Source organism: Neolamprologus multifasciatus, chromosome 16, assembly GCF_963576455.1.
Source record: "Neolamprologus multifasciatus chromosome 16, fNeoMul1.2, whole genome shotgun sequence".
Classification (NCBI taxonomy): domain Eukaryota; kingdom Metazoa; phylum Chordata; class Actinopteri; order Cichliformes; family Cichlidae; genus Neolamprologus; species Neolamprologus multifasciatus.
The window spans coordinates 3,438,429-3,459,962 of NC_140454.1; the positions used below are offsets into that span (position 1 = coordinate 3,438,429).

The 21,534-nt window shown below is 41.6% G+C and overlaps 2 protein-coding genes across 4 annotated transcripts in view; one reads left to right on the top strand and one right to left on the bottom strand.

Moving 5' to 3' along the window:
- Positions 1 to 21,534, top strand: part of LOC146500019 (uncharacterized) — a 260,198-nt gene that overhangs the window by 217,149 nt on the left and 21,515 nt on the right. The window lies entirely within an intron of this gene.
- klf7b (Kruppel like factor 7b) overlaps positions 9,258 to 21,534 on the bottom strand; it is a 74,379-nt gene continuing 62,102 nt past the window's right edge. Inside the window, exons 4-5 of one of the 3 annotated variants that reach the window (XR_014869866.1) lie at positions 16,795 to 17,315; positions 9,258 to 16,703 (exon numbers count right to left, since the gene is read on the bottom strand). Coding sequence is in view for 1 of the 3 variants with exons in the window: in XM_085136013.1 (XP_084992139.1) it covers positions 17,264 to 17,315 (52 nt within the window). In the remaining 2 variants the exon portion in view is untranslated. Of the gene's footprint in view, positions 17,316 to 21,534 lie in introns of all 3 variants that reach the window. The other 2 variants (XR_014869865.1, XM_085136013.1) reach the window with 2 other exon arrangements.

Genomic DNA, 21,534 nt, shown 5'->3' on the forward strand with positions numbered 1-21,534 from the left:
GAGACAGTTCATACTTTCACTTGCAAACCAGGCAACATTCATCGGTCTGTCATGGTCCTGGGTCGAGCGACCCAGTGTTTGAGTTTTATGTATCTTTTGTATTCATTTGTGCCCTAGTTTAGCTCATCTAGTTTATTTTGAGATTGCTGTTTAGTCCTTGTTCCTTAGTTGTTTATGTCATCTTCCCCTGTACTGAGTCTCCCTGGTTCATGCATCATGTCTGCGTGGTTATGTTTAGTTCATGTCATGTCTAATCTCCATGTTTCCTGTTTTACTTTGAAAGTCTGTATTCAATGTCAGTGTATTCAGTTTCACTTCTCCTGTCCTGTCGTTAGGTTCATGTGTGTCAGCTGTGCTCCCATGTGTGGCCACTTCCCCTGATCATCCCTCATGTGTATTTAGTCTCTGGCTGTGTCCCAACTCAGGGTCTGCAGCCTTAAAGGCCGCATTTTAAGGCCGATTACGTCACAGCGACGCGACGAAGGCTGTCCCAATTCGAAGGCTGCTCGAAATGCGGCCCTCAAATGCGTCCTTCATTTCCCTGAATTTTAAGGACGTGGCGGTGTAGACTTCGTGGCCCAACATATCCCAGAATGCATAGCGCGGCGGTGGGTGTGGATAATTTTGCCGAAAAAAACGGCGGATGAGGGGCGCCGAAGAGTAAACTTTAAGTAAGTACTGAATATTATGTCACTTATTTATGTGCAAATGTTTACTAACGAAGAACATTAAAACATTCCTGTTGGTCATGTCGGCAAAGTTATGTGACATTAGTGACGTTTGTACTAACTTGGTTTTAAAGCCTTTACTTGAAAGCCGGCCCTTGAGGATCGTTGAGGCTGCAGACCCTGAATTGGGACACAGCCTCTGTGTTTCATACAGTCTGTGTCGCGTCGTCTGTGTTCCCACCCTCCATGTTGTCACAGCCAGTCTTTTGTATGCATAGTTATGGTTTCCTGTGTCTTCATAGGTTATCCTGGTATCACTTTCCCAGTTTAGTTATAGTTTAGTTTTGTCACTACGCTTCTGCCTTGTTTGCACTCCTTGTCTTCAGCCACAATAAAGGCTCGCTTTTCGTTCGACCTCAGTTTCGTGTCCACGCCTGTGTCTGCACCTGAGTCCTCCTCACACTCTCCACACGGTCTGCCACTGCGACCGTGACACGGTCTAAGAGTTATAAACAGTAAATCAAGTAAAAGTAAATAAAAAATAGTGATTCACACTGGTAAGTAAGGAAAAAAAACGTATGTTCAAAGTTCAAAACATGCTTTGAAATGTTGCTAGATCTCCTACTGCCTACAGTTAGTTGTGAAGTAAAGCCAAAGGTGTGTGTATAGCTTTGTACACCACAATTACACCACAATCCTTGGATCTTTGTAAATTATGGTGCCTTTTTCCAAAAAAATCAAACAACCAAACAAACAGCAAAACCCTGGCAGGTCAGTAGGCAGTGCTTTCATACAACCTGGCGTAATGTCGCAGATTTAACATGTTTTGGAACAGGGTGGGACCTGGTCTAATTACACTGGCTCTTTAGATAAAAAAACAAAAAAACACATATACATCAGATATTTCTGCCTGTTATGATTTAAGTTCTGTGTCATTACAGGAAGTGATGACACACTGATTTTACTTGAAGTGGGAGCTAAAAAAAAAGGGTGTGGCTATCTAAGGCTGCAGATGGTGTTTCTTCCACATTCTCTAAAGTGTTTCAGTTGCCTCGTCCTCGCGGTACAACAGTAATAACAGCTACTACTTGTTGCTGAACCTCTCATTTTCAGTGTTGCTTGCCAGATCTTCTTTCTGCTGCACTAAAGTGGCCAGAAGTTGGACAGCAATTGCTGGTCTGTCAGTACTAGACAGTCAGTGTTGGGAAGGTTACTTTTAAAATGTATTCCATTACAGATTACAGATTACATGCCCCAAAATGTATTCTGTAACGTATTCTGTTACGTTACTCAATGAGAGTAACGTATTCTGAATACTTTGGATTACTTAATATATTATCATGCTGTTTACAACTACATGAATGTACTATTGCTGTGATTTATTACTGTTACTGAAGGTCCGCGGCTCCGAACCGTAGTAAAGGGACCTCTAACTAATACGGTGGGTTCTGTGTCGGCTCGTAGCTGAAAACTAGCTTTACTTTGTTGTCTGGGTCAACTTTGCTAGCAGAGACAGAGAGAGGCGTTGAAAGGCTGCTCCAACGGAACTTATTGTTTCAGAGGAAAACACGAACACGGTGTACAGTCGAGTCTTAATAGCTTACTTACAGCTGGGCTCGTCAGGCTCTCTTCTTGGCTGCAGTGGTTATTATTATATTTACATGCTTCCAGCTCCCGTTTCTGCTCGATGACAGCTCGTACTTTTCCTTTTTCTCCCTCCCTCGCTCACAGACACATAACGTGTATGGCAGTCCATTCTCCCTGCAGCACGGACTACACTGCCCATGATGCTACATTCTTTAGAGCTATACCTGTAGCATTCTGCCTATTAGCTTAGCACAACAACAACAAGTCCTCTCTCACCCAGGAAACACGCAGAGAGAGCGTCACCCTGTAACCATGGCAACCGCAACGCTGCCGCCTGGAACTACAGAACGTAGCTGTCAAACAAAACCCAAACAGTCCTGACCCGCCACAATATGAAACAGGGAAGTACCGCCGTGTAATCCATTTATTTCAACAAAGTAACTGTATTCTAAATACCACCTTTTTAAACGGTAACTGTAACGGAATACAGTTACTCATATTTTGTATTTTAAATACGTAACGGCGGTACATGTATTCCGTTACTCCCCAACACTGCAGACAGTGTATAAAGTTAGCATTTGAGCAGTGGTGAAACACAACATTGAAAGTAAACTAAAGATTTTGGATAATTGTGCAATACCGAGTGACGTTCCTAAGCTTGGGGCGATCGTGGCTCAAGAGTTGGGCCTTCGTCTTGTAATCGGAAGGTTGCCGGTTCGAGCCCCGGCTCGGACAGCTTCGGTCGTTGTGTCCTTGGGCGAGACACTTCACCTGCCGCCTACTGGTGTTGGCCAGAGGGGCCGATGGCGCGATATGGCAGCCTCGCTTCTGTCAGTCTGCCCCAGGGCAGCTGTGGCTACAACTGTAGCTGCCTCCACCAGTGCATGAATGGCCTGGCCTCTTTAATCATCTTGAAATTGCAATGTCAGAAAAAGAAAAAGTGTTCTAAAAAACTGGTTGGATTAAAAATCATGTTTAAACAACGAAACATATTGTAAAGCGCTTTGAGGGGTCCCGAAAAGCACTATATAAATGCAATCCATTATTATTATTATTAAGCATGTTGAGTTACTTAAACTCACCATGCTTTTTTTTTTTTTTTTTTTTTTTTTTTTTTGCACTAGCATTCATACTATTTCAGCTTGTTTTCCCACCATCATGAATAATTTTAAATCTGCTGCTGTTGTTCTGTGCAGAGCTGTTGTGGTGATCTCCTCTTTTAGTACAGAGCAGCATTATACTGGGTGGCTGCTGGTGGGCAGTTGGGTCTAAGAGTCACTTAAATGAGCTGACACGGTCCTTCTGGGAGATAAGTATAGAGCGTGCTACGGGGCAATTCACCACATTTCTGTTTATTTCTGCTGTTAAGAAAGGCTGATGGTTGCTGTTTCTGTAAACACTACACCAACACTACACGGGCTAATGCTGCTGAATAAGATTATAAACAGCTCACTCGCCTTCCTTCCCCACCTCTGACAAGAAGTGAATAAGCTTGCAAAACTTCAAAATGCCCACACTAATCAGCATTGTGAATTCCCATTTTCTAGCCAACACAGCCCACTGCTGAGAAATGATAATAATCCTCCGTGTTGGCTCCGCTGAGATGTCTTCATCGTCAGTGCTCTGTAAGCAAAGAAAACATGGGCAAATGTAGAAGTGCCAAGTCTGTATTTACAGTAAAAGACCTGTTAAGATGATTTAAATCCAAGGAATGAGCGTCAAGTCTGTCTTGCCAGGAAAATACAATCACACTTTGGTCCCTTTTAATTAGTTAACTGGCATTTTCTATGTAAGAGGACAAACTAACAGAGCAGATATGCTTTCTATGAGCACCGTATCTTCTGCTTAATTGATCCCCAGTTAGCCATTAATTATTTGATTACCTCATTTAGTCCGCATGACATGGGTTTGTGTCAGCTCAGTCACTGACAAGTTAGCTCTAATTAAAAACCATGAAGCCATTTACCAGGAGGGGCGCAATAGATATTCATGAGATTGTTTTAATTTGTAATAAAGAGCGAAATTATCACCAGTGTTGAGACTATGAGCTGTTCTGTCGCAGCTACGTGCCATTGTCCCTCCATACGTCTGTGCTCTCGCCTGCGGCCTGACAGGATGTGTCCATCTGCCTTAAATGGCCATTACGCAGGAGTAATGTGCTACCATGTTACTCATAATTACATCTGGCTGGCCACACCGGGGTGATTTCAGTCATTCTGTGGAAGAGTTTTTCTTTTTTGCCTGTCTTGTCAAAGTGCTCTGGAACCGAACCCTTTAACAGAAGATTTCGCTGGTTTTTACAGCTGCATTGAGCTTTATGGGGTACATAATATGGAAATCTCAAGAGTTATATTGGAGAGATGATGTTTATGTAGAAATTCAAAGCAAAAGGAAATCGTCCCACACCTGCACTGCAAACGTGAAAGCCAGATTCAGACTCTGAGAAAAGGTGACTGAAATCAAACAGACCCAGAGCGGCCCAAGGGCATCCTGTACCAGGGGGATTTTATATTTCCTGCAAGCTAAAATTAAATAAGAAACGTCTCTTTGATTCTCTTAAGGATGGATGGATGTTGTTTCCTCGTTCGTTATAATCTGCTGCTGAAAAGTCACAGACTGAAAGTGTTTCCGGAGAGAAAAATTATTATTCACAAACGTTTCTGACATGATAGAGGAACAGCTTTTCTGCACTCTGCTACATCGTGTTGGATTTTCCTTCAACTGATCGGGAAAAACGAAGTTTAAACTGTGATGAAATATTTTTTTGTTTTCTCCCGTTTCATGGCTCCTAAAATGAAATCGGAAGATAAATCTGTAACGTAAACAAACAATAGCTTTTTCTTGTATCTGAACAGGAAAAATAAGTCCTGCTGTTTGTTGCTTTTTCAACTTCTCTCAGCTACACTAGCCTAACATAAATCTCTTTTTGTGTGTGTGAATCACAAAGTGCACAGTAAAAATGTCATTTTGACTCCCACAGCAAGCAAAATGTGTGCGTTATATGCAGGTACAGGGGCACAGTACAGAATTCGGGGGCCCATACATAAGCAGTCTCTGCGGGACCCCTTACTTTCTCGATCTCTCACACATCGTTAGACTGCTTTTGAACAAATAATTGAACTCAACAACTCACAACTCAATATTATACCTTGTAATATAAAGCGTCTTAAGGCGACTGCTGTTGTGATTTGGTGCGATACAACTAAAACTGAAGTGAACTGAGCCTGCTGGCACATCACCTGCTGCTGCTAGCTCTCTCTGGCTGTTACTGAAATTAAGGCATTTCATGGTGCTAAGTTGTGTTGTTAACATTTGGCTTCCCTCAGTTTACTTCCCCTTGTTGCCCTTTCTTTCCTTTCATTTTTGATCATATTTCATCAGCCCTCAGGCTGTTTTCACAGAGTGTGGGTTAACCTAAACCATTTAGCCTCTGTAAGGAGTAAAAAGGCCAATCACTACTTTTTTTTTTTTTTTTTTTTTTTTTTTTTTTTTTTAGGGTCAGTTTTGGGGCCTTTATTGTTTTTCATTTATCTTCTCCCCCTCCAGCATATAATGGGCTCTTTTGAGGACATTTCTTATCATTGTTATGCTGATGATATTCAGTTGTATGCAGTGTTGGGAAGGTTACTTTTAAAATGTATTCCATTACAGAATACATGCCCCAAAATGTATTCTGTAACGTATTCCGTTACGTTACTCAATGAGAGTAACGTATTCTGAATACTTTGGATTACTTAATATATTATCATGCTGTTTACAACTACATGAATGTACTATTGCTGTGATTTATTACTGTTACTGAAGGTCCGCGGCTCCGAACCGTAGTAAAGGGACCTCTGGCTAATACGGTGGGTTCTGTGTCGGCTCGTAGCCGAAAACTAGCTTTACTTTGTTGTCTGGGTCAACTTTGCTAGCGAGAGACAGAGAGAGGCGTTGAAAGGCTGCTCCAACGAACTTATTGTTTTTGGAGGAAAACACGAACACGGTGTACAGTCGAGTCTTAATAGCTTACTTACAACTGGGCTCGTCAGGCTCTCTTCTTGGCTGCAGTGGTTATTATTATATTTACATGCTTCCAGCTCCCGTTTTTGCTCGATGACAGCTCGTACTTTTCCTTTTTCTCCCTCCCTCGCTCACAGACACATAACGCAGTCCATTCTCCCTGCAGCACGGACTACACTGCTCATGATGCTACATTCTTTAGAGCTATACCTGTAGCATTCTGCCTATTAGCTTAGCACAACAACAACAAAAAGGCCTCTCTCACCCAGGAAACACGCAGAGAGAGAGCGTCACCCTGTAACCATGGCAACCGTAACGCTGCCGCCTGGAACAACAGACCGTAGCTGTCAAACAAAACCCAAACAGGCCTGACCCGCCACAATATGAAACAGGGAAGTACCGCCGTGTAATCCATTTATTTCAACAAAGTAACTGTATTCTAAATACCACCTTTTTAAACTGTAACTGTAACGGAATACAGTTACTCATATTTTGTATTTTAAATACGTAACGGTGGTACATGTATTCCGTTACTCCCCAACACTGGTTGTACGTTTCTTTTATGCCCGAGGATTTATCTAAGCTTCAGCGTCCGAATGATTGCTTAGATTTGATCAAACGTTGGATGGCTGCAAATTTCCTCCAACTCAACGAGGGCAAAACCGAAGTCCTCGTATGCGCCCCTGATAGGTTTCTATCGCAGATAGTGAAAGCCCTTGGTCCTCTCTCACTTTATGTTAAATCCTCTATCAGAAATTTAGGTGTCACCTTTGACTCGAGTCTCACATTGGATGGGCATGTGAAATCTCTGGTTCGGTCTTGTTTTTATCATTTAAGAAATGTGGCTAGGCTAAGCCCGGTTTTATCTCGCTCTGAACTCGAGATTGCTATACATGCATTTATTTCGTCACGCTTGGATTATTGTAATTCGCTGTTTATGTGTCTAAGCAAAGGTTCTCTGGATCGTCTGCAGGTTGTGCAAAACGCTGCAGCTAGGCTTTTGACAAAATCCTCCAAGTACTCACATGTGACACCGTTATTATCTCAGTTACACTGGCTTCCTGTTAAATTTAGAGTTGATTTTAAGATCCTGGTCTTGACCTACAGAGCTGTGCACGGACTGGCACTAGCCTACATCTTTGATCTGCTACAGCCCGATGTCCCTAGCAGGTCTTTGAGGTCATCTGATCAGGGCTTACTCGCTATAAAAAATACTAAGAGGAGGACTAAGGGTGATAGCGCTTTTGCCACTGTCGCCTCGAGACTGTGGAAGTCTCTCCCCCAAACATTAAGAACTGTGGACTCAGTCGCTGTTTTTAAAAAACAACTCAAAACTTACCTTTTTAAAACTGCTTTTGGTTAATTTTATGCCTGTTTTATTTTCTCTTTTTATGACTTGTAATCTTATGTGCAGCACTTTGTGATTCTGTCTTGAAAGGTGCTATATAAATAAAAAAATATTTATTTATTTTTTTGTTTGGTCACCCAACCAATTTATTCAAGAAATTTAATCGTGGCATTAATTGCTTAGAAATAAAAAGCTGTAAAACAAACTTTTCATTCGAGGAGTTAGGACTGAATTATCAGCTCATAACACCATCTGTCCTTCAGCACATAAATGCATTCCTGTTTCCAGTCATCAGTATCAGATTGTGCAAAAATAAATAACTAAATAAAAAAAACTGGAATTTTATGTTGATGTCATTGGTGATTCAGTTTGGGCAGTGTTGGGGAGTAACGGAATACATGTACCGCCGTTACGTATTTAAAATACAAAATAAGAGTAACTGTATTCCGTTACAGTTACCGTTTAAAAAGGTGGTATTTAGAATACAGTTACTTTGTTGAAATAAATGGATTACACGGCGGTACTTCCCTGTTTCATATTGTGGCGGGTCAGGACTGTTTGGGTTTTGTTTGACAGCTACGTTCTGTTGTTCCAGGCGGCAGCGTTACAGTTGCCATGGTTACAGGGTGACGCTCTCTCTCTGTGTTTCCTGGGTGAGAGAGCGCCTGTTGTTGTTGTGCTAAGCTAATAGGCAGAATGCTACAGGTATAGCTCTAAAGAATGTAGCATCATGGGCAGTGTAGTCCGTGCTGCAGGGAGAATGGACTGCCATACACGTTATGTGTCTGTGAGCGAGGGAGGGAGAAAAAGGAAAAGTACGAGCTGTCATCGAGCAGAAACGGGAGCTGGAAGCATGTAAATATAATAATAACCACTGCAGCCAAGAAGAGAGCCTGACGAGCCCAGTTGTAAGTAAGCTATTAAGACTCGACTGTACACCATGTTCGTGTTTTCCTCCGTAACAACAAGTTCGTTGGAGCAGCCTTTCAACGCCTCTCTTTGTCTCTCGCTAGCAAAGTTGACCCAGACAACAAAGTAAAGCTAGTTTTCAGCTATGAGCCGACACAGAACCCACCGTATTAGCCAGAGGTCCCTTTACTACGGTTCGGAGCCGCGGACCTTCAGTAACAGTAATAAATCACAGCAATAGTACATTCATGTAGTTGTAAACAGCATGATAATATATTAAGTAATCCAAAGTATTCAGAATACGTTACTCTCATTGAGTAACTTAACAGAATACGTTACAGAATACATTTTGGGGCATGTATTCTGTAATGGAATACATTTTAAAAGTAACCTTCCCAACACTGAGTTCAGCTTTTTAATAGAAATAACCAAAAGAATATTAAAGAAAAGATTGTTCAGTATATTTGTCATCACAACAATAATAACCACTGTAATTAAACAGCAACATTAATGTGTATTCATGCTGAATCACTGTGTATCACTGTGTTTGTCTTTTAACCAGGTGACCAAACATTTCCAGGCAGCGGTAACAGCATGCAAATAACGTGATAAATTTTAGTTGCCGTATTTTTCATTTTAATCTGAACTTCACCAGATGGGATCACTTTGTGCTTTGAATCGTCTTCATTAATGTTAAACGCTTATGTGAGGTTTGACTGAACAAAACCGAAAAGAGCCCAAAGCAGATTCTACCATTTATTACACATATTACATTCTTAAATAAAAATGCTCCACTTAACAGTTCTTGCATAGATATCTTACAATACCAATTTAGAAAAGAATTATGAAACAGACCAGTAACAAAAATAAATTTTCTTCTTCCTTAATAAAGAACATTACCATACTAACATCATATAATACAAATAATATTTTAAACACTTTGTACAGCAAAAAATCGTAAGTAAAACAAGAGAACGGAAAAGAAACTCAACTCAACAGAGGTGACAGTGAGAGAAGAGAGGAGGGCGGGGTGGAGTGAAGGGTCGTGGATCCAAGGTTGATATGAACGGAGTTACAGAGCCCTTGCAGGGCAGGTGAGAAGGATGTCGTGATGGTGAAAACACATCTGCTTGTCTTAATTCACTTTTCTTCATGTCCATTCATCCCAGAAAATATATAAGTGGGATCCCTCAACAGCTGTGGTTTGGGTACACACAGTAGGCCATACAAAGGTGCTGAAATACCACTCACAGTTAATACAAATATTGGATTGGCCACACGATATGTGGCATAAGGATTGGAACCAAATAAACTTTCTGTTAGCGTGGACGGTAATACTTGAAAAGTGCATGTCATTTCTACCATGTTACTTACAACACAGGCATATAAATACACAGTCACTTTGAGCAAGTAAGATCTTTTCTGAAAGCTAAGGTTAAACCTAAATTACATAAGTCTTCTGTCTGAAAGATTTTAGGTTGCCTGGCAGCATGACTGCATCATTCTAACAGTTACGTTATATTTCCTTCAAAATCATTTTGCTGTACTATTTCAGAAATGTAATCTCTAAGGAATACGGTTGATAGACTGCTATAGACTTTTGTAGACTGAAATGTTGATGGGAAGTCTTCAAAAGTGACTGTAACTAAAATAAAGATTGTATAGATTGCATATGATTTCATAAAATCACATGTAAAAAAAATGTTTAAACAGACAATAGCTATTCTGGACTGAACATTTTGATACCCTTAAAAATTAATATGCCAAAAATCAAATATTTCAATGCAAACTTGTTAGTCAGTGAAGCAAATATTACCTTGGCTGTGACAGGGCACTATTTCCCATAACAATATAGCACAGAGAAACCTAATTCTTTGGTACCAATCCTTTTGCCACATACAGACTCCAAGTAGACTCTGTTAACTAAAAGCATCAGGCATCAGACCAACTGAGCAGATTAACTGACCGAGTGTGTATAGCACCTACAAGGATGGGTCATTTGAAAAAAAAAACTGTACCCAGAGAGGACATTAAGCTGGTAGAGTTGAAAAGTTATTGCAGTCTCACCAAAGAACTGCTTGGGGATCCCAAGCTGCATAGCTCTTGAGAATACTTCTCAGAACAGCTGGATATCTATGAGCGTGTTGGGTCCCAGAGGGCTCTGATGGTTGTGGTTTTGGTAGAGAGGGTTTGGTGTAGGTGAAGTGAAACATACAGACACAAGGAGAAGGGTTAAGATCTGTGAATCTCTTATATACTGACACATCAAGCATGGACAAACACAGTAGTTACAGACAGCGTCACTCTGGGATGCCACTGATACCAAGAAAGTTCAACCAAGTCACAGCATGACTGTTTTCAGAGTACGACATATTCCTCCAGAGAAAGAGTGATGAAAAAGGCATTTAACTGGAGTTTTAAGCAGATATGTCAGTCTGATCTGCTGCAAGGTGACCTGTGGAAAATAGTTCTTGGTGGCCATGTGCATCCTGGTCATGTAACAAATGTTAAGTGGATATTTGACAGAGTGCTCCAACAGACTATGCTAGCAGTGCGCGCACATGAAGAGTGCAATAGCTAAGTATGATCATGTAGTGCAATGTTTGCAAGAACTAAAGCAGATCTATAGAAACGCTGAAATGTCTGAGCGATGCTGTTCGCCACATATGGTTAATTACAGACAGAGCGGTCTGCATGAAAGATCTCACGCTATTTACAAAAGCTGCCAGAAGTGACAATCCTTCATCAGGACGATATGGTGGAAAACTGTGAAAACTGAAGCCTTATCCATCGAAGGACTGTGTCTAAACAACTAACTGTGGCTACAGAGAATGTCTGAAGGTCGTTTTCACACTGGGTTTGATGCCTTTTTCTCTGGTCTGCTTTTATGCTTTTACACTTGTACATAATCAGTGCTTGCAAGCTAGTTCTCTAGCTACATATAGCTAGTGCTTTTTGGTGTAAAAGCACTAGTATTATACATAGCTAGTGCTAGCTATTTAGCCAGCTAGTGCTAGCTAGCTATTTAGCCAGCTAGTGCTAGCTAGCTATTTAGCCAGCTAGTGCTAGCTAGCTATTTAGCCAGCTAGTGCTAGCTAGCTATTTAGCCAGCTAGCTATTTTTACACTTAATTTAAACAGCATTAACAGGCTAATCATCTAAAACTGAATTTCAGGTCACTACATTTAGAATTAGTAAGTTTTCTTTGTCAGAGAAAATGTTTATTCCCATTAACAGAACTGAGGCTTTTAGAGAGCTAACAAGATTCAGACTCTTCCTTCAGTGTGAAACCACCTTCAGCAAATTCTCCAGATTCTCCCTAAACTCTATCCATTTAATGAAAGAATGAAACTGTCTGAAGTTGCTTATATAATGGTTAAACATTCCCAAAGACTCAAGCCCACCTTGACTTTGAAATGAGACTTGACAGTGCTATCTGCAGTGTGCTAAGAAGCTAACTTAAACTAAAGCTACTTCACTCCTGCTTAAGCTGCTAGCGCCACTATACCAGGCACCCTATAAGACCATGAAAAGGTTATTTTACATTTGTGAACAATGAGTTCGGCTCCAGCTGACAGTAGACGAGAGGACCGAGAATGTTATGAAGCATGAAGCGTTGGAGCATACCAGTAATTAAGCTTTAACAGGAACGGTTATGTAAGATCAACAGTCCCTCTCCTCCCACCGTCCATCCACCACTCCTTTTCTGCACCTCTGCATCTCAGCTCTTTCCACTACATCTACTACATTCACAGCAGTTAACTTGCAGATATGCAAATCTTTGGGCAAAACGTGTAAAGTGTGCATTCAGCATTCCCGCAGCTGATAGTGCATGGACAACTGCTGTGGACAGAAAGGGAGAGATGGGGTGAGGATGGAGGGAGAGAGGAAAATTAGAATGGCACTAACTGTGAACCACGGGGGAGGATCGGGGGATGTGGAGTGGATTAAATATCTGTTGGGACTTTGCAGATAAATGGTAATTTATTTTATCTGTAATCCACGAGATAAAATGCAATGGCTGATTTAATGATCTGGATATTCATGTAGGTAAATGATTTTTTTTTTATTAGTTTTTTTTCCATGAAAGTTCAGCCTCTTCAGTGAGTATCTCGCCGTCTCCTGATATTTCTCTGCGCTAACAGGACTTTCTGTTTGTTCTACATCAAATGTGTCCACTGGGTGTAAGTCGGGCTCAAGGTCCCTGTTGTTGTTGTTGTTGTTGTTGTTGTTTTTTTTTTTCTCTTTCTCCAGACCACTAAATTTCCCTGTGACCCAGAGCTATCTCATTAGCTGAACTGCAACTTGAGAAGAAGACCGAGAGTTAATGCTAATCAGAGCTGTGGCCTGGAAGAGCCTGAGAGACGACAGGAGACCCGGGCAACACTGTGACAGAAAACCTGCTTTGACAGGCTCAGACGTGAAGGGAATGAAATGTGAATTTCTATCTGAAGTGACTTTGCGATCTGTCGAATGTCAGGAGGGGTTATGATTTACGAGGAGATGAACTGCGAGTTGCAATCGCTTCATGCTGGCAAGCACTACAATCTTTAATTTTGTTTTTGTAACAAACAATTTAGCTTTTTTGCCTGTGTGGCGAGTGGCACAACTGCTCAAAACCAACACAGAAATGTGCTCAAAGCGACAAATCTTCTTAGAGAATCCTTTAAGCACAATGTTTTTGCTTTTTAGCATTTTTTAATTCAAAGTTTGTGAAAGATTAATTTAAGCCAATTTTAAATTAGCATGAATGCAAAATGCTGAATCCTATTTTTTATAAATAGGCACAAAAACCACTAATTGATTTTTTTTTTTTTTAAGTTTTTTTTATAGTTACATATAAACGACAGCCGTCTTCCAAATAATTTGAACCGAATGCCAACTAATCTGTCAGGCAGTCTGATTTTACATGGTTTAAGATAAACCTGTGTAGTGCAAGGCATGAATTAGCATCTCTTTAATGCGATGCAAGTCATCAAGCTCAATGACTTGTATGCATGGATGAATGAATAATTGGAGGGTCAAAAGGAAAGAAAAATCCTAATAAACACATTGTCAGCCATTGCTTTGACCAAAGAAAAAAATCCAACAGCAAATGCATCGACCAGTTCTTCCCTCACACAGCCGCACACTTGTTTACCAGTTTAAAAAGTCAGTTATAAACCTCTCTGCTGAATGACTGCTTCCCATCACAGTTTGCCTAACAGGGACACATACATGCACACATAAACACATTCATGCCATCAAAAGCCTCACAAAAGTGCTACAATCCTGATCCCTCTATGATTGTACGTTGTATGGGAGGGCCTCTTTGCATGCCTCGACGCCGACAGCATGACTTTGCATTATCCAAGAACGACGAACACAACCATCGACACAGCTTCTGTAACGGAAACCAGCAAACGGGGCAAATGAAATCAAAAGTGAAACACTGGATTCGCCTCCCACACGGGCTGCTTTGTCATATTTAGAAAGAGAGAGAGTTAATAGTGAAAGCTGCCGCTAGATACACAGAATTCATACGGAGGCGGTCTCCCACGGATCTCTCCTGAGTGGTGAGACTCTGTCCGTGGCTGAAGGGCAGTTCCACGCTGGAGGTTTTTGGTATCGATTGTTCGAAGCTGCACCATAACCCCCCCCAACATTCCCCATCGGAGGGGAATGTTTTCGCTGTTTCACCTAATGAAGGCTGGCGAAGCCAACTGGCTCGATGACTGGGTACACTGGGATGTGAAAACCTCCTGCCAGCTTCAGGAACCTGCACCCTCACCCCAACTGCACCCAGTCAGTAGCAGTGAATAATGGACTGTTTGCACGTGCTGCGGGGCATATACAGTGGGTGGTGGTGGGCGGATGCAGCGGTAGCGTCTGTCGGTGCCCCGATTGCAAGGCGAGTGCATTTATATTTTTTAAATTTAATTTTTTTTCCCCGTCAACTATTGAGCAAAGGAAGCAGGCAGTGTGGACACACGTTTACCTCAGTTTTCTCAGATCCATCTTTTCTTCTTTTCTGTTTTTTTTTTTTTACATTAAAATTGTTGCTGATTACTTTCAGGGCACAGATCAAAGTCAGTGTTTTCATTGCACATTATGAACCTCAGGTGATTCAAACCTTACTGCGTGTGTTAAATCAGTCAAATAGCATGAAAAGGACGCATCTATATGGTTGTGGGTGCTGAGTATTTTGTCAAAAATAACATCGTTTTTACACAGCACCATCAAGTTGGAAAATAAATTTGATTCGCCAGATCAAAACCAGAGCTGGAATTTCTACACAGCAAGCTTTGACATCCCCCAACAGTCTAGCTAACAGCTTCAATTTTCAGGCTACATCAGGGGTTATCTTGAACGTTTCAGGCAATTTTGTCATCTTGAAGCACTTTTTCCCACGAGCATAAACCATCTTTAATAATAATACTACACGCCTGCTGCTGGTTTAATGTTTCAGATCTGCCGCAGCTGCTTTCTTATGATTATTTCCGATGAAAACATTGACCACTGACTCAACTGTAACCAACAACGTAACCAAAGTCTCTGAAGTAAAAAAAAAAAAGACCAAAAACCGCTGATTAAATGAGAGGCACAAGCTGTAGTGAGGGATATGTGGGTGATTGTTGGAACTGAGAACAAGCTGATTTCTCACTTCAAAGGATTTGGAATCATTTGTTACCTCCAGCCGAGAGCTAAGATACTCTTCTGCTAAACAACAGTTGCTAAATTCCTACTGTGAAAAAAGATTTGGGAGCAGAACATATAATTCCAGGAAGAGTGTGCGTGCGTGCATGTGTGTTCATGAGCTAGTGTGTGCGTTTGCAACAAAGCCTGCCATGCAGTGTGTGTTGTTTTCCCCCAACTCTGTTCATTAGTTTAATAATTATTTTCCTAAATCTTATTAGTCTTATCTCAAGAGGAGCCTTGAGCGTAAGAACTGCAGTGTAAGTGTGTGTGTTGACGGAGCATGTGTGCTTGTTCTGTATGCAGCGTGTAGAGTGAGACAGAATTGTTTTTGTGTTGTTTTTTTTCCAAGTCTTTTATGATTTTTTTTTTTTTCCTTTGTTCCTTTTATCCTTATTTTTTCGGCGTAGAAAAAGGAAAAAAGCACAGATAACATTGGAAAGAATTAAAAAGAAAAGTCAGTGCAGTCAGTGGATATGAAACAGGCAAAATTGACGGGTCGATGTGACCGTGTCTATTCAGAGCCGCCACACAAAGGTCAGCTGGCATCTTTAGTTCCACGTGAATAACCAAAAAGCAGCTCTTGAGCTTCCATTCTCGCCCCGCAGTGCTGCCAGGGAGATGAGATCTCAGAGTCTGTGAAAGCGCTCGAGGATGACTTTCAGAATCAGAATGAAAAAAACAAAACAAAAGAAAAACAAATAACCAAGAAACATATTCCCAGTTTTTAAGCAATCCTCTGCCCGGCTGCTGTAGAGTACGAGACCACAGAGGTCTTGTTTTTCAGCTGCAGGGAGTCACAGGGCAGAAAGAGCAGCACACAAATGAAGACCTCTCTACTTTCTGTTTTTTATTTTAGTCCAAAAAAAAAAGCACAGACACAAACGCCTTTTCTGAGAGTCTGTGTGATTCTGTTGTTTGTTCATCCACTGATTTCTTGCAGTCTGCAGATGCAGAGTCGGTGCACATGGGGATTATAAAGACCAACAACGCTCTCCTTCTCATCCCACACATTCTGTTAAAGTCTTCTTAGATTTTTTTTTTATTTATTTTTTTTAGTTTTTTTCTTCTCAAACACATTGCTGTGAGTTTTCAGACATTTTTTCCTCACAGAGAGAAAAAAAGTGTCATTCTTTTTTATTTTTTTAAATAACAATAAGAAGAATTATCGTCCTCTAAGTAGAAAAAAGGGAAGAAAGTGTCGCTGCGCATTTCTGTCAGATGGCCTGCGGAGGCGGCAGGCATCTCGGTGAAGGTGAGAGATGCAAAACACCCACTGGAGGAGAGCCTGAGAGCTGCAGCGGCACCCGCTGACCGAGGCCCCGTGGGCGCACCAGCGGTGTCCCGGGCCGTGGGTTCGATTGTCACCCGTGCTGGGAGTCAATCCGTACAGTCTCTCTCCTGCAGATTTGGCATTGTTGTTTTCTTCACAATGAGTACTGGAGCTGACTGCGGCAGGTGACGGTTCGTGTTTTCCGTGTATGAGAAACGTCGATAAGAAAAGAGCAAGAAAGCTGAAAAAGAAAAAACAGTCGAATATCTGATTTCAAAAGCCGGTAAAGCACTAACAGCTGACTACATGGATATTTAAAAGTTTCTGCTCACCCGAAGTGACTCGATAAGTTTAACACACTGACTACGGAGAAAGTTTCAAAAAAAAGAAAGAAAAAAGAAGGCGGGAAAATGTTTTGTCAAGCAAGTTGAGTACATGTTGATCTGGCAGTGTCCAAGCCCCCAGAGCTGCATGAGCGTGTCCGGGGTTCACCGGGGTGATGCATTCAAAGACGGGTGTGTGTGTGAAGTGTTTACTATTGCAAACGTGAGTGTGTAATTTTAAAGAAAAACAACAATCTAGCTACTCCTCGTTTTTTCCTCCTGCCCAACTTCCCCCCCGATGGCTGTTTGAGCCTACTGGTGTTTGGATTGGGGGAGGGGCGGCGGCGGGGGGGGGATATGACGCAGGCAGTCGATAGCATGGCTGCCCATCCTTCTGTCCTCCTATCTCTCCTCCTATTTCTCCTTCTGCTCCTCCTCTTCCTCCTCGTGCTCCTCCTGCTCCTTTTCTTCCTGTCCTTCAGATGTGCCTCTTCATGTGCAAGGCCAGGTGATCCGACCTGGAGAAACACCTGTGGAGAAACATAGAAATGTTCCTTTTAATATCCAAAGAAAAGCATGAAATATGCATGTGAAATGAGAGCTCGGGGAAAGCAGAAGATGAATTTTTAAAAATGAATTAAAAAAATTATATAAATGACAAATGTGCAGCTGTGCAAAGGCTCAATTAGCCCTCTTTTGTTGTATATTCGCACTAAAATAAGCACAGTGCATCAGGTTGGCAAGTGTTGCTAATTGATGCCACCGGCTCTGTTTATTATCTGAGAATAAGCCACAGTCCCAGGGCCTTGAAATACCCACTGGCTCTGTGTAATGTTTGGAAAATCCCTATAATCACAGGCTCCTTGAACTTCCCACCGGCAATGTGTACTTGCTGGAAACTCTCCACACTTTTCGCACCCTGATGATAACCCCCACTATGCTAATGTCTCTGCTAGCTTCTCCTCCTTAGGTTACAGCTTCTCCCAAAAAGGATAAGGAGGGGGGAGGAAGAACACACTTATTTCTGTTCTCTAAGAAGCCTCTGTGCTGCTTGTCTCCATGACGTGCATTTAAGTTTGGAAGTTTCTTCAATGATGGCAGAGGGGATGTGAGGACATCAAATGAAAAGCATCAAGTCTACAGACCTCAAAATCCACTAAAATACTTTTCTGTGTATTTACAAAGAATACTTGAAACCCAAACTGGCAGAACTGCCTGGCCTCTACTGTGTTATCCTGTGTTTTTCTATTAGAACTTCAGTCCTACGTGACCAATGATGCAAAGTACCAAGTTACCTTTATTACTATGACCAGTGTTGGGGAGTAACGGAATACATGTACCGCCGTTACGTATTTAAAATACAAAATATGAGTAACTGTATTCCGTTACAGTTACCGTTTAAAAAGGTGGTATTTAGAATACAGTTACTTTGTTGAAATAAATGGATTACACGGCGGTACTTCCCTGTTTCATATTGTGGCGGGTCAGGACTGTTTGGGTTTTGTTTGACAGCTACGTTCTGTTGTTCCAGGCGGCAGCGTTACGGTTGCCATGGTTACAGGGTGACGCTCTCTCTCTGCGTGTTTCCTGGGTGAGAGAGGCCTTTTTGTTGTTGTTGTGCTAAGCTAATAGGCAGAATGCTACAGGTATAGCTCTAAAGAATGTAGCATCATGGGCAGTGTAGTCCGTGCTGCAGGGAGAATGGACTGTCATACACGTTATGTGTCTGTGAGCGAGGGAGGGAGAAAAAGGAAAAGTACGAGCTGTCATCGAGCAAAAACGGGAGCTGGAAGCATGTAAATATAATAATAACCACTGCAGCCAAGAAGAGAGCCTGACGAGCCCAGTTGTAAGTAAGCTATTAAGACTCGACTGTACACCGTGTTCGTGTTTTCCTCTGAAACAATAAGTTCTGTTGGAGCAGCCTTTCAACGCCTCTCTCTGTCTCTGCTAGCAAAGTTGACCCAGACAACAAAGTAAAGCTAGTTTTCAGCTACGAGCCCGACACAGAACCCACCGTATTAGCCAGAGGTCCCTTTACTACGGTTCGGAGCCGCGGACCTTCAGTAACAGTAATAAATCACAGCAATAGTACATTCATGTAGTTGTAAACAGCATGATAATATATTAAGTAATCCAAAGTATTCAGAATACGTTACTCTCATTGAGTAACGTAACGGAATACGTTACAGAATACATTTTGGGGCATGTATTCTGTAATCTGTAATGGAATACATTTTAAAAGTAACCTTCCCAACACTGACTATGACTAGCCAGGCCTGCGGCACTTTTTCAGATGTATGAATATACAATACAATGGAATTAGTTATCAGTGTTCCACCACTGAGGGAAACAATTTTATCAGTAGAACAACTATGATGATCACACATCATTTTTATTTCAAAATACGTGAATTTTCCGTTATTCTAAGTTTTAAAATTCTCGACCTTTTTTTTTCAACAACAAATCAGCATCAGCTTTCTCCGACATTGAAGTAATCATTTCTTCTTTTCTTTTATTTACCAACTCTTGTGCAAATGTTAGCATTTAACACTTACAATACTCTTGACCAGTGTTATTGCAGTTTATCCAGGTCTGTTTAAGGTGATGGAGAAACATGTACCCAAGAAGGAATCAACTCTGGAACAGGCCCCATTCCCAATGACCCTGAACTGGATAAGTGGAATGAATGAATATTGGTTTCATGTACAGTTCTATACACTGAATTTCAAACTATTCATTTTGCAGTCTATAGGATAAATTCAAGTAGATACTTTCTTAAAACACCCCAACCGGTCGCAGCAGATGGCCCCGCCCCTCCCTGAGCCTGGTTCTGCTGGAGGTTTCTTCCTGTTAAAAGGGAGTTTTTCCTTCCCACTGTCGCCAAAGTGCTGCTCATAGGGGGTCATATGATTGTTGGGTTTTTCTCTGTATCTATGAAGCGCCTTGAGGCGACTTTTGTTGTGATTTGGCGCTATATGAATAAAATTGAATTGAATTGAATTAAAACATGGTTTTGACACCTCCAAAAGCTCTTTGTAGAGAGTCGCATCTGAATTAGAGGTAAGAGTAAGATTTCAACATGCAACCAGAGAGAGACAGACTAAGAGAAGAAGAAAGAGAGCTAGATTATCTACAAGTAGAGCAGCACAGTACTTCATTTCAACACCACGGTGAATTTAAGTGCTCTCGCTTCACCGGGTCACACCAGTGAAACCGTGATGTAAAGATGAATAGAGGCCGAGCCAGCCTCGGTGATTTCCTAAATGCGACTCAAACACCGCCATAAATCACAGCCAGACCCCTGAAGCTGAAGTCAGTCCTCCAGCTCAGAGTAAAACAGTACTGTAGAAACTAATTAGATATGCACCGTGAACATGGACACTAATGCAGACAGGCTGGCAGTGCTTTCTGATGCCGGACCATTTAACTCAGTACTGGCTGCACCTGATGCAAGTGAGGGACACAAAACCAGGTGCTGGCGATACATAATATTAAACTGACAGCGTCACAAGTATTTTCATTTTATTGCCAGTACTTTATTAATTGCGAGGACATTAAAGTTGAACATCCATAAAACAAATCACAAACGATATGACTAAAGGAAAAGGCAAAACAAAATGTGGGCGAGAAAATTAAAAATTCAATTTGCCAGAGGCTTTATTCATTATTAATTAGTCAAGCCTATTCTTTGTGCGAGTGTGTGCGAGCGTGTGTTGTGTGTATAGGTGTTGTGTTCCCGATAGAGACAACCAGACACAGCCAAACTGCAGCACGACCTGCTTCTGCTGAGATTTATTCTCTGACTTTCAGCCTTTAGATTCTACAGAAAACCTCATTTGAAGGACGCTAAGTTGTGCGCTGCCTTGAGCTGAATAAGCTGCTAGAAAGCCAGATGAAAATAGCAAAAAAAAAGAAGATCCCAATATGAACTGAAAGCCAATCAGCTCAAAGCAAAATAAGTGATCAGACACTTTCACTAAGGGGCGAGTGATGGGCTCTGATACATATATTACTGTTTTCTCATACAAACCTCTGCCCCACAGCTCTAATAAAATAATAATCTCGACTTCGAGGTTTGACAGTAAAAACAACAAAAAGATAAGAAAATAAGAGAAACTCTGCTCCTGAAGCAACAGTGTTTGATGCAGAGAGACGCCAACAACAGGTTGACTAGGATAAGATGCCAGCCGCATTCGCTAGAACCGTAAACGTGCCGCGTCCTACTGGGTGTCATTAAATCCCTCTGACGATTGTTTTGAGTCACACCATCTGTCAGCCACTTTTGCTTTTTCATCTCTGCTCCTGTGTGAGATCCTTCTAAGCTGATTTTAATAAAAGTCATTTTCTGTCTCTCTCTCGTTTTGGCCCTTCAGTCCACAGGATTCGATTTTGCTTGCAGACTTTACCAACGCACCAGTGCGCATTTAGTCGAGGTTGCTGTTGAAACAAAACGTCTAAAAAAAAAAAAGAAAAGAAAAGTCAGCTTTTAAACTCACGCCAGAAGAAGACGACTTCTTGTATTTTTTTCTTTTCTTTGGTTTTTTGTCTTTGCTCCAGGTTTTCTGTATACGTGGCCCAGCTGTTAATTCACCTAAAATCTAGCGCGGCGTGAGGGTGCAGCTGAACTTTGCTCCTTGTTGCTTTGTGGTCTAGTGTTTCCCCTCAGCTCTAAGCTCGCCGTGTGGTACCTACTGTACACCTGCACCAGTCTGTGTGTGGCTGGACAGATGGCCATGTAAGTTACTT